General features: G+C 44.3%; 1 protein-coding gene across 1 annotated transcript in view; it reads right to left on the reverse strand.

Moving 5' to 3' along the window:
* Positions 1-16,486, reverse strand: part of frmd4a (FERM domain containing 4A) — a 341,550-nt gene that overhangs the window by 136,894 nt on the left and 188,170 nt on the right. Inside the window, exon 6 of the mRNA XM_048610012.1 lies at positions 7,264-7,320. Within this exon, the coding sequence (XP_048465969.1) occupies positions 7,264-7,320 (57 nt within the window). The remainder of the gene's footprint in view (positions 1-7,263; positions 7,321-16,486) is intronic.

A 16,486-nucleotide genomic window follows, 5' to 3' on the forward strand; every position in this document is an offset into this window, starting at 1 on the left:
TATGTGATAGTGAGCACAACAACAACTATAAATCCTATAGTTATATAGCAGCTTTGGTTTGATTTATTATTGTCACATGTACTGAGATACAGTGAAAAGTGTTGTTTTGCATGCTATCCACACAAATCATACCTTACACAAGTACATCAGAGTAATAGAACAGAATGCAGAATATAGTGTTACAGCTACAGAGAAGTTGCAGAAAAACTCTAATATACGAGAGGTCCATACATAAGTCTGATAACAGCGGGGAAGAAGCTGTTCTTGAATCTGTTGGTATGTGTATTCAAACTTTTGTATCTTCTGCCTGACGGAAGAGGGTGTAAGAGAGTATAACTGGGCTGGGAGGGGTCTTTGATTATATTGGCTGCTTTCCTGAGGCAGAGGGAAGTATAGACAGAGTCACTGGATGGAAGGCTGGACTGGGCTGCGTTCACCACTCTCTGTAATTTTTTACGGTCTTGGGTACAGCAGATGCCATACCGAGCTGTGATGCATCAGATGCCATACTTTCTTTGGCGTATCTATAAAAATTAGTAAGAGTCATTGTGGACATGCCAAATTTCCTGAGCCTTCTGAGGAAGCTTTAAAGTCATAAATTCATGGGAACGTTCTGAATTGACATAAGGACAGGTGAGCAGCAACTTGGCCAATGAGGTAGGTTTTAAGGAGCGCTTTAAAGGAGCAAGGCGAGGTAGTGAGGATGAGAAGTGTAGGGAAGAGATTCCACTGCTCAAGGTAACTGAAGGCAATGGACAGCGATAGTGGAGGGATTAAAATCAGGGAGGCTCGAAAGGCCGAAATTAGAGAGGTGCTGATTGGTCAGGGAAGGTGTCAGAGGAAATTAAAGAGATAGACGGGGCTGAGGCCCTGGAGGAACAGGACATTTAAACTCAAGATGTTGCTTGATTGGGACCTCATGTAGGTAAGTGGTCACAGGGGGTGACAGAGGAATAGGAATTGATGGGAGCTAAGACACAAGTAGCAAAGTTTTAGATAACTTCAAACTGAATCAGGGTAGAATGCTGGGGAGCAGCCATGAGTATCATAGAGCCATACTGCATAGAAACAGGCCCTTCTGTCCAATCAGTCCATGCCGAACATAATCCCAAACTAAACTAGTCCCACCTGCCTGCTCCTGGCCCATATCCCTCCAAACCTTTCCTATTCATATATCCATCCAAATGTCTTTTAAATGTTGTAATTGTACTCACATCCACCACTTCCTCAGGAAGTTCATTCCACACACAAACCACACTCTGTGTAAAAATTTGCCCCTCATGTCTTTTTTAAATCTCTCTCTCCTCACTTTAAAAATGTGCCCCCTAGTCTTGAAATTCCCCAAATTAGGGAAAAGGCAACTACCATCAACTCTATCTATACCCCTCATTATTTTATAAACTTCTATCAGGTCACCTCTCAACCTCCTATGCTCCAGTGAAAGAAGTCCCAGCCTATCCTACCTTTCCTTACAACTCAAACCTTTCATACCTGGCAACATCTTGGTAAATCTCTTCTGAACCTTCTCCAGCTTAATAATATCCTTCTTATAACTGGGTGACCAGAACTGGACACAGTACTCCAGAAGAGGCCTCACCAATGTACAGCCTCAAAACAATGTCCTAACTCCTATACTCAGAGGATTGAGCAATGAAGGCAAGCATGTCAAATGCCTTTTTAACCACCCTGTCTATATGTGACGCAAACTTCAAAGAATTACGTACCTGCACCCCTAGGTCCCTCTGTTCTACAATACTACCCAAGGCCTACAATTAATTGTATAAGCCCTACCCCTGTTTGTTGTACCAAAATGTATACCTCAGATCTATCCAGATTGAACTCCATCTGCCATTTTTCAGCCCATTGATCAGGATCCCTTTGTAATCTTAGAAAAACTTCTTCACTGTCTACAATGCCACCAATTTTGGTGTCATCTGCAACTTACTATGTCTTCTATATTCTCATCCAAATCATCAATATAAATGATAGTTGACGTAATGAAGGTATGGACAAGAGATGTGAAGCAGATGGAGCTGAATCAGGGACAAAGTCAGACACTCTCCCAGATGTGCAGGCAGGTACTCTTAGCGATGGTGAGAATATGAGGACTCACATCTGACACTGGGCTTGTGGACTGGCCAGTTTAATTGCAGAGAACTGCCAGAGAGAGGGATGTAGAGGACAGCCTAGGGAATGGAGCTTGGAACAGAAACTACAAATAATGGCTCTGAGGTAGTAGGAACTGCAGATGCTGGAGAATCTGAGATAACAAGGTGTAGAGCTGGATGAACACAGCAGGCCAAGCAGCATCAGAGGAGCAGGAAGGCTGACGTTTCGGGCCTAGACCCTTCTTCAGATATGGGGGTGGGGAAGGGGATTCTGAAATAAATAGGGAGAGAGGGGGAGGCGGATAGAAGATGGATAGAGAAGAAGATAGGTGGAGAGGAGACAGACCGGTCAAAGAGGCGGGGATGGAGCCAGTAAAGGTGAGTGTAGGTGGGGAGGTAGGGAGGGGATAGGTCAGTCCAGGGAGGACGGACAGGTCAAGGTGGCGGGATGAGGTTAGTAGGTAGGAGATGGGGGTGGGGCTTGAGGTGGGAGGAGGTGATAGGTGGGAGGAAGAACAGGTTAGGGAGGCGGGGACGAGCTGGACTGGTTTTGCGATGCGGTAGGGGGAGGGGAGATTTTGAAGCTTGTGAAGTCCACATTGATACCATTGGGCTGCAGGGTTCCCAAGCGGAATATGAGTTGCTGTTCCTGCAACCTTCGGGTAGATAGTTGTGGCACTGCAGGAGGCCCAGGATGGACATGTCGTCTACGGAATGGGAGGGGGAGTTGAAATGGTTCACGACTGGGAGGTGCAGTTGACCTTGACCTGTCCGTCCTCCCTGGACTGACCTATCCCCTCCCTACCTCCCCACCTACACTCACCTTTACTGGCTCCATCCCCGCCTCTTTGACCGGTCTGTCTCCTCTCCACCTATCTTCTTCTCTATCCATCTTCTATCCGCCTGCACCTCCCAGTCGTGCACCAGAGCGTAGGTGTTCTGCAAAGCGGTCCCCAAGCCTCCACTTGGTTTCCCCGATGTAGAGGAGGCCACAACGGGAACAGCGGATGCAGTATACCACATTAGCAGTTGTACAGGTGAACATCTGCTTGATGTGGAAAGTCTTCTTGGGGCCTGGGATGGGGGTGAGGGGGGAGGTGTAGGGTCAGGTGTAGCACTTCCTGCGGTTGCAGGGAAAAGTGCCAGCTGAGGTGGGGCTGGAGGGGTGTGTGGAGCAGACAAGGGAGTCACGGTGAGGGTGGTCCCTCTGGAAGGCAGATAAGGGTGGGAACCCTGATCACGTAGCAACAGCAGAGGAATCAAAAACAGAAATTGCTGGAGAAACGCATTTGGTCTGGCAGCATCAGAAACAAAGTCAACTCTCTAAAGTGACCCTTGAGAAATCGAGAGTGATGGTTTTGAGATAGAACTTGGTGCACAAGTGAAAATTAATGCCTGCTTTCACCAAATTAGGAAAAGCAAAATCCGAAATGTCTGCACTTACTTTGTGGGGGAGGTTTTCCAAAGGTTTTAGGAAGTGATGGGGTGTGTGGCCAAGGGAGAAATGTTGTTTTGTGACAGCATGCTTTCTCTGTCACTTGCTCCTCTGCAGGGTCACGGGAAAAGGAGCTTTGGAAAACATTCTGCAGCAGTTAATCCCTTCCACACACCTCATCAGCCTCCCACCTCCTTGTTTGTTGTGAAACACTCGTTCAATTTAATCGACTACATGTTCTGCCTTCACCTCCAGCCAACACCATCCCAGGGATTAATCATTCCAGATTCTTTTGGCAGTGCTGTTTTAAAGAGTTTGTTCATTCTTTTAATCCCTCGTGAGCTTCTATTTCGGAGACTGTGTGGGCAGCTCACTGTAAAACCTCCGATTGTATCACAGGGTCATGACCAGAACAGAAAAACACTCCACCTCAAGTTTTACCGTAAGGAATGAGAGACTAGCAGAATGGCTGGAATGAATGGCTAGCAGCTTTCCTACAGCCTGGGAAAAATTTAGGACAAACCTGCACATGAAAACCATCAGGACTCACTGACTTCCACCAGGAGACTGTTTCATTTGATCTGGCAGAAATGATAAAACATTGCAGTCGATCTCCAGGCTTGATTTTAACTCCTTGCAGGACTCTATGGGGGTTTAGCAGTACAGAGTCAGTCTGAGGACCCAGTAACTGTAAATGCTGGGTCTTGTTAACACAGGGAGATGGTAACATAGTGCTAATGTCACTGGATTTGTAATCCAGAGGTTCGCTCAAAACATTCAATCTCCCTGCTATAAGAAAGATGTTGCGAAACTTTAAAGAGTTTTGAAAAGATTTACAAGGATATTGCCAGAGTTGGAGGGTTTGAGCTTTAGGGAGAGGCTGAATAGGCTGGGGCTATTTTCTCCTGAGCTTCGGAGGCTGAGGGGGTGACCTCATAGAGGTTTATAAAATCATGAGGGGCATGGATGGGGTGAATAATCAAGGTCTTTTTCCCCAGGGTAGGGGAAACTAGAGGGGATACGTTTAAGGTGAGAGAGGAAGGATTTAAACGGGACACAAGGAGCAACATTTTCACGCAGAAGGTGGTGCGTGTATGTAACGAGCTGCCAGAGGAAGTGGTGGAAGCTGGTACAAGTACAACATTTAAAAGGCATCTGGATGGTATATGAACAGGAAGTGTTTAAAGGGGTATGGGCTAAATGCTGGCAAATAGGACAGCATGGCTAAAGTGGACCGAAGGGTCTGTTTCCATGCTGTACATCACTTTGACTCTATGACTCCATGTGGCAGCTGGTGGAATTTAAATTCAATATGTGAAACACAGAACTAGCTGCAAAACTATCACCTTGAACAAAAGCATAATGCTGTGGGTGCTGGAAATCTGTTACAAACAGAAACTGCTGGAGAAACTCAGCAGGTCTGGCAGCATCTGTGCAGACAGAAACAGAGTTAACGTTTCGAGACTTCAGCCCAGTTCTACTTCTCTCTCCACAGATGCTGCCAGACCTTTTGAGGTTCTCCAGCATTCTGTGTTTTTTTAATGAAACTGTTTGCTGTCCTTACCCAGTCTGGCCTACATGTGACTCCTTGACTCTTAACTGCCCCTCAGTTCAAAGACAATTAGGAATGGGCAATAAGTGGGTCCTGCACCCCTTGTAAGAAGAAACTAACAGGGCACCAGGTGAAGGGGTTAGGTGTGACCCTCATGCACTCTGACCTGCCCATGGGCACTTTACAGGAGGCGAAGGGGAGCGATGGTAAAGACAGAATGACATGGGGGGAGTGGGGAAAGTCTATACCTTCCTTGTGGGATTTGGAGACGTCCTATTGGTCCCCACTGTGGGAAAACCAGTAAGAAACCATAACAAACCGGTAACAGTCCAGTTAAGCCTTGCAAGTGAATGTGCTGGTCATGCTGGAGCTCCATTTTTGAAAGATACCAGACAAGTCAGACCAGTCTGCCTCATTTGCCAGTTTCACTGGCTATTCCTCACAAAACACAAGGAAGTGCCCCTTGCAATGTGAGTTCAAGTGGCAGCTATGCCCAGTCTACACTGCGTTTACCTGCCAACGCTGCCTGGTTTCTGCTGGGTAGCAGAGCCATCTCTGAGAGCACTGCTGAGTGTGTCACTGACTCTGGGAGGGGATTTGTACAAACCTCAGCATCTGAGCCAGCTGTGGCCATTGTGCGTGTGAATCTGCTTTGAATTAGGCACAAAAAAAACCTGATCAAAGCAGGCCCTGGGCAGGCTTCAAAGATAAAGGTTACAGGCTTTTATAGTCAAGTCATTGAGATCAATTCAAAAACAACTTGTATTTATGTAGTGCCTTTAAGGCACAAAACAGACCAAGTGCTGCACAGCAGCCTTTTTAAGCAAAAGTTGATAACTGCCCGTGTAAGGAGATAAAGCAGGTGACCAAAGGGTTGATCGAAGAAGGATTTTTGAGGACAGAGAACAAAGTATAGCAAGGCCGCAAGGTTCAATGAGGATATCCCCGAGCTTACAGACCAGGGAGATGAAGGCATGGAGGCTGATGGTGCAGTGATTAAGATTGGAGAATTACAAACAGCATGAATATTACTTTACTCTTTCATGGGGTGAGGGCATTGCAGGCTAAGGCTGGCATTTGTTGCCCATCTCTCAGTGCCCTAGAACTGAGTGCAGCTGGGGCCCTTCTAGAGGACAGTTAAGAGTCAGTCACATTGCTGTGAGTCTGAAGTCACATGAATCAACGTAAAGTTTGACCGAATAGCAGAAAGCAACGTGAAATTCTCACGTACACAGTAGCTGCGGCAACCGTTCACAGAAAGAATTGTTCATCTCCCAGCAACAGGTAGGAAAAATGGAAGGCTGCCCATACAGTTTAAAAAGTTATTTAAAAAGTATGTTGCTTGGGAGTTTTTGTCAAGAGCATAACCTTCAGTCTTTAAATCTCAGTAGGTACCTTAATGTATCTGCTTGTTAACACAAGTAAAGCCATAAATTAAAAGGTACGCTTATGGACCGAGCCTGTTAATTCTGATGAGAGTTGCCAATGGCAGTAAATTAAAGTTTCAGTGCTCAATTTCTTATTGTTCCAACTTATTTCATGAACCAAATAATGTCATTTCTTGGTTTGCAATTAAATTGTTCCAATTACAGTGATGTAGAACTTAATCTCTTCTGACTGATTATCCATTATACTCCCCTTTCAGCAGGCCAAGAGAATGTGTTGTCCTCATTGGATAATAGCAATTCCAGAACAAATACTTTCTGGCTGGATCCAAAAGCCTACTGTAATTAATTTCCATGGATTGATGATGAGATTGGGAGCAGGTAATATTTGCTGAGATTTCCCTTGGCCGCCTTAATCAGAATCTTAGTAAAAGCAAGAACTGGTTCTGCAAAGTTTAGCTTGTGTTTTGTTCGCTAGGTCAAATGAACAAAAGCAAAACAGGGAAGAAAAGGTGGGTAAAAATCAAAACTGTGCAACCTAAGTTCAATGCTGAGGAGGAATTGTGAATGTTGACCATTCTGTAAACCTTCCACAGTTAGTTTAGGTGTTCAGTGTAAACACAGCAACACTTTTCCTACATAAACTGTTGATTTTGACAATTCCCAATAACTCCAGCATGACAGCTATTATGATTCATCGTTTTTTCAATGAATCTCACCTCAGAACACATTGTAAATATTGTTCGTTCAGTACACAAAGACTAACACCTTTAACATTCTTACCTGCAGTATGTATGCAGCCAATTCGAAAATAGCCTCGGTGTCAACTTCGATCAGTTCCTGCGAGAGAAATTAACGAGCAAAGTTAACACTGAAGGAGTGACAAGAAAAGACCAGCTTCCTTGTTGCACTTGCTGCTCAATGGAGCAAGTTTCACAAAGCACCCCTCTTTCACAACCCGTCTTACGCTTCAAAGAAGCTTTTCATTCGGAGCTCAGCTACGAAAACCGATAGCGGTGCAACAATTGAGCTGAGCGAAACTCTACCTTCCTTTCAGAGGGGATCCTGTTGCACCCAGACAATCTGTACAAAATCCGAGCAGGAGAAAATAAACGATTCCCAGATTATACAACTTCACAGGCTCGTCCGGCAAACTTTTCCAGCTAACGACGTGGGGCCGAGCCCTCTCTTACAAGAGAGAGCTCTGCACGTGGAATAGTCCCTGGACAAAAGGGCAGGCAAACGATTGAAGAGCGCTCATGCGTGAATGCTGTGGCTGTTGAACAAGTTGCTGGAAATGGGAACCAAGACTCATTCCATAAACCCCTCAGCAGCATCACTTGCACCATAAGAGTTTAGGGACAGTTTCCTTACCAGTAAATCTCTTGACTTCCCTCTCAATTGCTTTGTATTTGTGGCTAGTTAACTTCCCACCAAGCGCCCAGTGTTCTCAGGTGAAACAAGATTCATAAAGTCTCAGCAAGTAGGGTTATTCACCTTGTACTGACCTCACCCACCCCAGCACTGGCCCCTGCTGTTATCGCAAACCGAGATATAAAAGGACAAGGCAAGTGATTGTTCTTTCATGTCTCTCATTTAATTAATAGCCTCTCCGGCTTCTTTTCCCTTTTAAAACTCAGAAGCTCAGCGCAGCAGAGTTCTGGACAGAAAGAACAACGCTGGCTGGGTAACCGTTCTCTGCCATTCCACATACTGATTCTGTGAAATATTGATCAGTCACAGTCTGTTGAATGTTTGCATTTCTCGTCTGTGATAATCATCAAAATGGTCAGTTGTCAAGACAACAACATTTTGTGTTTGTGCTGAGCTGTTTAATATTACTAAAGTCATCCTCATTTTGAGGGACATTGTACTTTGTGTCACTGACACAATATCTTCTACTGGTCTGTTCAAATCTGTACTTTCTGATTTGTGACAGAGATGATGTTCTGGAAAATTACAGTCATACAGTTTTTACAGCACGGAAAAACGTCCCTTAGCTCATTGTGCTCACACCATCTATCTATTCTCATCTCATTTTCCAGCACTTGGGCTGTAGCGTTATATGTCATGGTGTTTCATGTGTTCATTCTGAAATGGTGTGAGAGTTTATGCCTCTACCATCCTTGTAGGCAGTGAGTTCTTCATATCCACTATCCACTGGGTGAAAACCTTTTCCCCTCCAAATCTCCTGCCCCTTGCCTTAAAACTGTGCTCCCTGGTTATCAACACCCCCCACCACCCTGATTTAGGGAAAAAGTTTCTCCCTATTTATTCCTCTCACAACTTGGTACACCTCAAATAGAGTTTAACAGAGACCATGTAAATGTCTTCAGTGCAGTAAGGTGTGACACAGAAACAGCATGGACATTGACAGTTTTTGTTTATAACAGGATCTTAATGTTGGAAAATGTCCCCCAGCATGCTTTGTGAGAACTGTCAGTACCTCGGTGAGAAATCATTCTCTTCACTGCATTCAGTGATACACAGTGGTACTGCCTTCCCCTGACTAAGTGATACATCTCCACAATGGCTTTTCCCCACCAGCCACAAAGGATAAATCATGACTTTCAAAGGCTTTCTCCTACAGGGAACCGCTGTTGCCTCTGCCACTGAGTTACTCAATGAGGGGGTCTGACTCAAAGCTGCAGACACTCAGTCCATCTCATGGTGAATTCATCCAGGGCAGTACATTCGGAGAGTTAACTGAGAGACTGTGTGCTCTCAGCATTGTTTACAGGCAGTTACAATGGGAAGTAGACTGTAACAACATTGTTCCACACAGTGATCCCTATTCCTGTCCCATGAGACATCATAAGCATCTATATTTGCAATAATGGCAGATGCACATACCCAGAGACTGAAACCTGTAACTTATTGGCCCAGAGAACTGTTCACAACTCAGTACGAACTTGTGGTCTCACAAATTGCAACAACTGCCTCACAGAGTTAAGTTAAAATCCATTCTGTATCAGGCCAACATTCCAAAACACTGCATTGGCTTGAAATGGACACACACTACACCAATTTGCCCAAATCAAACTGTGTGAATGAGACAGTCTCTAAGCTATTTGGCTATTAACACACAACAAAAGCAGAATATAAAGTTTAAAAAGTTCCTAAGCACTCAACTGGACTGTGAGTGAATTATTGAAACCTCATTTTCAATTGTTTAACAATCAGCAGGGAGCTGAGAGAATTGTCGGCTTATTAGAAACACAAATGTTTCTCTGGCAATGACAGTCAAGTCTGTTTAGCACCTGCACCCAGCCGTGACACACCCAGCCTGAAGAACAACGTAACTCGTGTTGGCCAAATGTTCTCGGCAAGTACCAGCTCAACTCCTGAAAAGGGATACTGCTTTATTTGTTGAGGAATAAAATTAATGCACAACCACAGACTTGGAGATTGCGCAGTGTGCTGTCATCCATCTATTCAAAGTGAGCGGGTTCTTTAGTGTGTGTGAAAGCAGCCACCTTCAGCTCTAATGAGAAGAGTCATGCAGAGTAAACAGATGTAGCTCATTTTGTCTCTGTAACTGTTTGCAGGTTCTAAGAATAGGGTCTACATTATGACCAAAACTGTTGGAAGGGCTGAGCCTTGGGTCGGTCACCTGCAAGGTCCTACTGCACTCCCTCAGCATGTTCTCGTGACCTCATCATCATGGATGGTGCTTCCTGCACTCACTGTACCATAGAAGAAGGAATACTTCATTTGGCCCATCGAGCCTGTTTCACCATTCAACATGATCATAGCTGATCATCAAGCTCAATACCCTAATCCTGTCCATATTCCTTGATTTCTTTTAGCCACAAGAATTATATCTACCTCCTTCTTGAAAACACATAATGTTTTGTCTTCTACTAATTTCTGTGGTAATTAATTTTACACACTCACCACTCTCTAGGTGAAGACACTTCACCTCCATCCCAGTCTTAGGCCTACCCTGTACCTTAAACTTTGACACCTGGTTCTGGACTCCCCCATCACCAGGAACTTCCTTCCTGCATCAAACCAGTTAGAATTGTATGCATTTCTTTAAAATCCCACCCCCTCTTCAGTCTTCTAAATTCCACTGAATACAATTCTAACCGACTCAATCTCTCCTCATACATTAGTCCTGCCAACCCAGGAATCAGTTTAGTAGACTTTTGCTGCACTTCTTCTATAGCAAGAACATCCTTCCTCAGATAAGGATACCGAAACTACTGCACACGATATTCCCGATGTGGCCTCACCAATGCCCGGTAGAATTGCAGCAAGACATCCTTGTTCCTGTACTCAAATCCTCTCCCCACGAAGGCCAACCTTCTTTACCCCCTGCTGCACCTGCGCGCTTACTTTCATTGACTGGTATACGATACCACCCAGATCTCATTGAACATTCTCCTCTCTCAACTTTTGCCATTCAAATAATAATCTGTCTTCCTATGTTTGCTAGCAAAGTGGATCATCTCACATTTCTCCACATGTATCTGCCATGCAAATGCCCATTCACTCAGCCAGTCCAAATTATACTGCAATCAGATATTAACTTTATACTCAGTCAAGCACTAACCTTTCAGATCGTTCCAAACCCATATACGGCATCTCCCCCAAGTTTTGTTTTCTGAGAACTATTATTGATATTTATATATAAATGTTTATGTAATTACATTTACCACTAACCCACCTCAACCCAAGTCTTTGACTTTACAAATTCAGACAATCTGAAAGGTCAGATATTGGTTGGGTCGAAGGTAGTTGTCCTGGACTGGGTTCCTGATGATCTGAGGCTTGCCTCTTTTTGTCACATATGCCATTTGCTTCACCCTAATCAGCAACCTAACAACAATACAATCACAATAAGGCGAGGTTTCTGCAGTACCTTTGTACAGCTCCAACAACAGTTCTGACAATGTACAATCTCTGATTTTTCACATCACTTTTGGCGATTGTATCTTTTCTGCTTAAATCTCTGATCCACACCTTCACCCAGTTCCTAACTTTGATCAATTTCTTGCACCAGAGCATTGACTGTACTATGTGGCCTATTACATGAGGCGGGATTCCTCCTTGTCATGTATCTCTTGGTCATCATGAAGGTGTAAGTGTGGAACCAACTTCTTTGGCAGGTTAGGGTGCTAAATTGGCAGCTTTCTGTGCATCAGTAACTGAGAGGCTGCTGAATCTACAATAAAATAGAGAGGATCTCTAATTCAACGGTGCTGTGTAGAAATTGGAATTCTTTTCCAAGAGTCACTTAATTGCTCTGACCCTGCGTTTGGTGTTTTATTAGATTCTATCAGATTGTGGGCACTGGATTGATAGGCTCAGATCCAGAACTGGCTGAAGAACTCATTCAGGAATCATGACCTGTTGTCAGAAACAAACTCATCAGGGACACCCACGTGTTACAAATCCCTTGTGTAAGACTGAGATCACCGTTTCCCTGGTCAAAGTGTGCAATTTTTTTAACCTTAGTCCACTGGGAGAAATAATCGATAATGATGAAATAAGATCTTCCATTCAATGTAAACAAAGGCATGGCCACTCGTTCCTAAGGTCTGGTTAGATACTTGGTGGGTATTAATTGTTCTATTTGTGGCCTGCGGATGTGTCTGACAATTGGCAAACAGTTTCAGAATCCTCTCAGAGGTGCCAGGTCTTAATTCTGGCAGCCGGTTTTCTCCGGTGTGTGGGGATTTTCAAATGTTCTCGAGGAACCTTCACCAGGCAGTCCTCTCAAAGTGATGCTAGGAGGAACAGCCACTCGCCACACACTAGTGTCTCATCGACGATGGCAAAATGTCGTCTGCGTTTGCAATGTGTTTTCATGGCCACATCGGTGGGTCTTTGCTTTGTCTAACCATCTGTGCCAAATCGGCAGCTGGTGGGACATTCCAATTGGGATACATTGGCATCGTGCCGCTGAGGGTATAATCAGGCATAAGGATTTTGTAAAAACCAAAGAACTGTGGATGCTGTAAATCAGAAACAAAGACAGAAATTGCTGGAAAAGCTCAGCAGCTCTGGTAGCAATCTGTGAAGAGAAATCAGAGTTAACGTTTCGGGTCCAGTGACTCTTCCTCAGAACTCAAGGGTTTTGTACCTTTCTTTAGTGTATTGATGTGGGAGTGATTGGTGTTTGTTGTACTCAATTAAGCATTAACCGTTTCAGACCCAAAGGGAGAGATGGCTTTAGTTGAAATTTTGTAGTTTCAACAGAAATCAGGAGCAGGAGGAGGCCATTCAGCCCTTCAATATGATCATGGCTGTACCGCGTTTTCGCTTTGTCCCCGTATCCCTCGGTCCATTTAGCCCAGAGAATTATATCTAACTTCTTCTTGAAAACAGCTCCAGTTTATCGTGCCAAACCTTTGTGTTCATCGAGTTGGGGGCGGTGGGGTGGGGTGGGAGTGCAAATGCCATAAACATGAAACAGAATAAACGCTTTCTCTATTTTGGATAAACATTTCTTTGGTCGCGGTGGAAATAAGATTCAACTAATCATGGAAAAGGACAGCACTGAAAGCAGCCCTTTGGCCCATCGAGTCAGTGCTGGCACTCTTTTTGAAGTTCGCGGTAACATTCTGAACAAGGTTATTGTAACCCCAGCAAATAATCAGTGCAGATCCCCAGGTCAGTATTTCTGAGTGCTTCAGAAGAGGTCTTTATGATTTTGTTGGAAATACCAAGTCAAGGAGATTTTAATAGATACATTTTCAAAGTCATGGCACTAAACAAAGTGTGAATTTTTCAGGCCACCATGAAGGGTTTGCAGGTTAGACACGGTGATAGTTAAACAGAGAGATTATCTCCCTATGTAGATGGAGATCATGTATAAATGCTGTGAATGTGAGCTATCAGTGCCCCACAAACCCACGACCACTTCCGTCTAGAAAGACAAGGGCAGCAGATACATGGGAACAGCACCGCCTGCAAGGTCCCCTCCAAGCCCCTCACCATCCTGACCTGGAAATATATCGTCATTCCTTCAGTGTCACTGGGTCAAAATCCTGGAATTCTCTCCCTAAGGGCAATGTGGGTCAACCTATAGCACACGGACTGTAGCAATTCAACAAGACTGCTCACCACCATCTTCTCAAGGCCAACTACGGATGGGTAATAAATGCTGGCCCAGCCAACAGTGCCTACATCCCACCAATTGATGAAAAGGAGCACAGTTAGTCTCAATCTCCTGCCCTTCCAGTAAGCATAGCCCAGCAAACATTTCATTTCCGTATGTTTAACAAATTTTCTTTTGAAGGAAGGATATATTTGCTATGGAGGCAGCAAGGTTTTTCTGAATTGGTCGCTGGGGCTAGGAGGCTGTCCTAGGATGAGAGCCTGAGTAGAGTGGGCTGATATTCTCTGGAGTTTAAAAGGAGGAGGAGTGATCTCATTGAAACATAAAATATTCTGAAGGGGCTTGACTGGGTAGATGCAGAAAGACTGTTTCTGCTCACTGGGGAATCTAAAACTTGGGGCACAATCTCAGGATAAGGAGCTGATTATTTCGGGCTAAGATGAGAAATTATTTTACTCAAGGGGCTGTAAATCTTTGGAACCCTCTTCTCGAGCGTTGTGGATGCAGTTTTGGTCTCCTTATCTGAGGAAGGATGTTCTTGCGATAGAGGGAGTGAAGGAGAGGTTTACCAGTCTGACTCCTGGGATGGCTGGATTGACGTATAAGGCAAGTTTGAGTCAGTTGGGATTGTATTCGTTGGAGTTGAGAAGAATGATGGGGTGATCTCATAAAGCTCTAGAGAATTCTAACAGCACTAGACAGGATACGTGCAGGAAGGATGTTCCCAATTACTGGGGGAGATCAGAACCACAGTCACAGTCTAAGGAAATAAGGTAGGCATTTAGGACAGAGATGAGAAGAAATTTCTTCACCCAGAGAGTAGTGGGCCTTTGGAATTCACTACCACAGAAAGCAGTTGGGGCTAAAACATTGTATGATTTCAAGAAGGTTGTATACAGTTCTTGGGGCTAAGGTGATCAAAGGGTACAGAGGGAAAGCAGGAACAGGCTATTGAGCTGGATGATCAATCATGATCATATTGAATGAGGGAGAGGGCTCAATGAGCCAAATGGTCTACTCCAGCTCGAACATCTTGTGTTTTTGAAAGTTGCTCCAGTTACTTCCCTGTCCTGTAGTGGATTTTTCATCATGCAACTTCTGCACCAAGTAAGTTCTTCTCCTGCTTAGGCAAGGGGACTGCGGTAGGCCCGGAGCCTGGCTTCTTGGTGGTGTCGGTGAGGCAGCAGTGACAGCAGTGGAGCTGGGGTCTCCTGGGTCATTGGTCATTGCTGTACCCAGAGTGGGGTCTCCTTGAGACCATGAACATTGAGTAGGGACCTTGCAGAAACCCTGGAGCCGTGCTGTCCCAATATGAACAGAAGGTGAACTCTACTGATGCAATTTCTTTTTTTATTATTTTTGTAACTCAAATGGCGCTGGATTGTGGCGATTGTACACTTTTCTTCCTAGATATTTATGTCAATAAAATCATTCATTCATTCTAGTTCTCCTGGCAACAATTTGACTTGACATTCTCTACTTGTAAATGTTTCTGTCACTGGAGTCTGTGAATCCGTATTTACAGCACTAATGCCCCTCAAATTTGAACACCTTTGACATATCCTCTCTGCTCCAAACAAAACAACCTCGGCTTGTCTTCAAAGAACTGAAAACTGCGATCCCCGATACCATTTTGTGAAATCTCTGCAAATCCTGACACTGGAGCAGTCCACAGAAGGTTCGCTAGGGCTGATACCGGAGACTGTCATATGAAGAAACATTGAGTAGACTGGGTCTGTATTCATTGGAATTTAGATGAATGAGAGGGAACCTTATTGAAACATATAAATATTTTTAGGGATGTTGACAGGTACATGGAGAAAGATTGTTCCCCTTGTGGGAGGGTCTAGGACCAGAGGGCATCATCCCAGAGTAAAGGGTCACCCATTTAGACAGAGATGAGGAGGAATTTCTTCTCTCAGAGCGCTGTGAATCTGTGCAATTCTTTAGTACAGAGGACTGTCGAGGCTGGGCCATTAAGGCTGAGATACAGAGATATTTAATCAGGAAGGAAATCAAGAGTTAAAGGGAGAAGGTAGGAAAGTGGAGTTGAAGATTATCAGATCAGTCCTGATCTCACTGAAAGTCAGAGCTGACTCGATGGGCTGAATGGCCTACTTTTGTTCCTACATTTTATGGCTTGGCCCTTGACTTTCAACATTATTCACAGTGGTCCCTGGAAACGGATGTTGCTCACCGTTATAGGTTTTGCAGTGTGGTCAGATCGGAAACTGGGTGCAACATCTGGAAGTTTTTGGCTTTTGTTGCTCTGGGAGGAAACTAAAACTCTGTGTCAGCAAAAGGCCGAATAGTGCCAAGTCTGGCTCTGGGATGACACATGAGGTTTCCATCAATTTTTCCAAGAGACCCCTCCTTTTTTGTTGGCCGACAATAGCTGTTATTTCAGACTGATTAAAAATAAATCCCAGTTTGCTTACCAGTGCTATAAAATACAGCTGTATCCAGCATTTTGTAACACTTAGCTCGAACAGATTGAGAACAGCGATAGTGGCTGCCATCGTTTTCTGAGGTGAAGCATTAATGGTACAGCAAGGCTTTAAGTTTACAAGTTTACAATTTGATGGCACTTGAGAACTAGTGAAAAAGACACATTTAACAACTTTTCTGTCCTTTTCTCATCAGGACATTTTGCAAGAATACCAACATAAATGGAAAACTTCCCCATTGCACTGTATGAGAAGACAGTGCTGATTAGTTGGCAGGGAACTTTCAGTAACACATGTGTTGCCACGGAGTTAGACGATAATTGACAGTAAACTGCCAACTTTGTTTAAATTTAAACCAGACAGGTTCATTCTGATTGAATAAGGCATAGCACTGAGACATGAAGCAGAGAATGGCTGCTATGAATACAGAGATAACAAGGTGTAGAGCTGGATGAACACAGCAGGCCAAGCAGCATCAGAGGAGCAGGAA

Source organism: Rhincodon typus, chromosome 22 (assembly GCF_021869965.1).
Source record: "Rhincodon typus isolate 14 chromosome 22, sRhiTyp1.1, whole genome shotgun sequence".
Taxonomy (NCBI): domain Eukaryota; kingdom Metazoa; phylum Chordata; class Chondrichthyes; order Orectolobiformes; family Rhincodontidae; genus Rhincodon; species Rhincodon typus.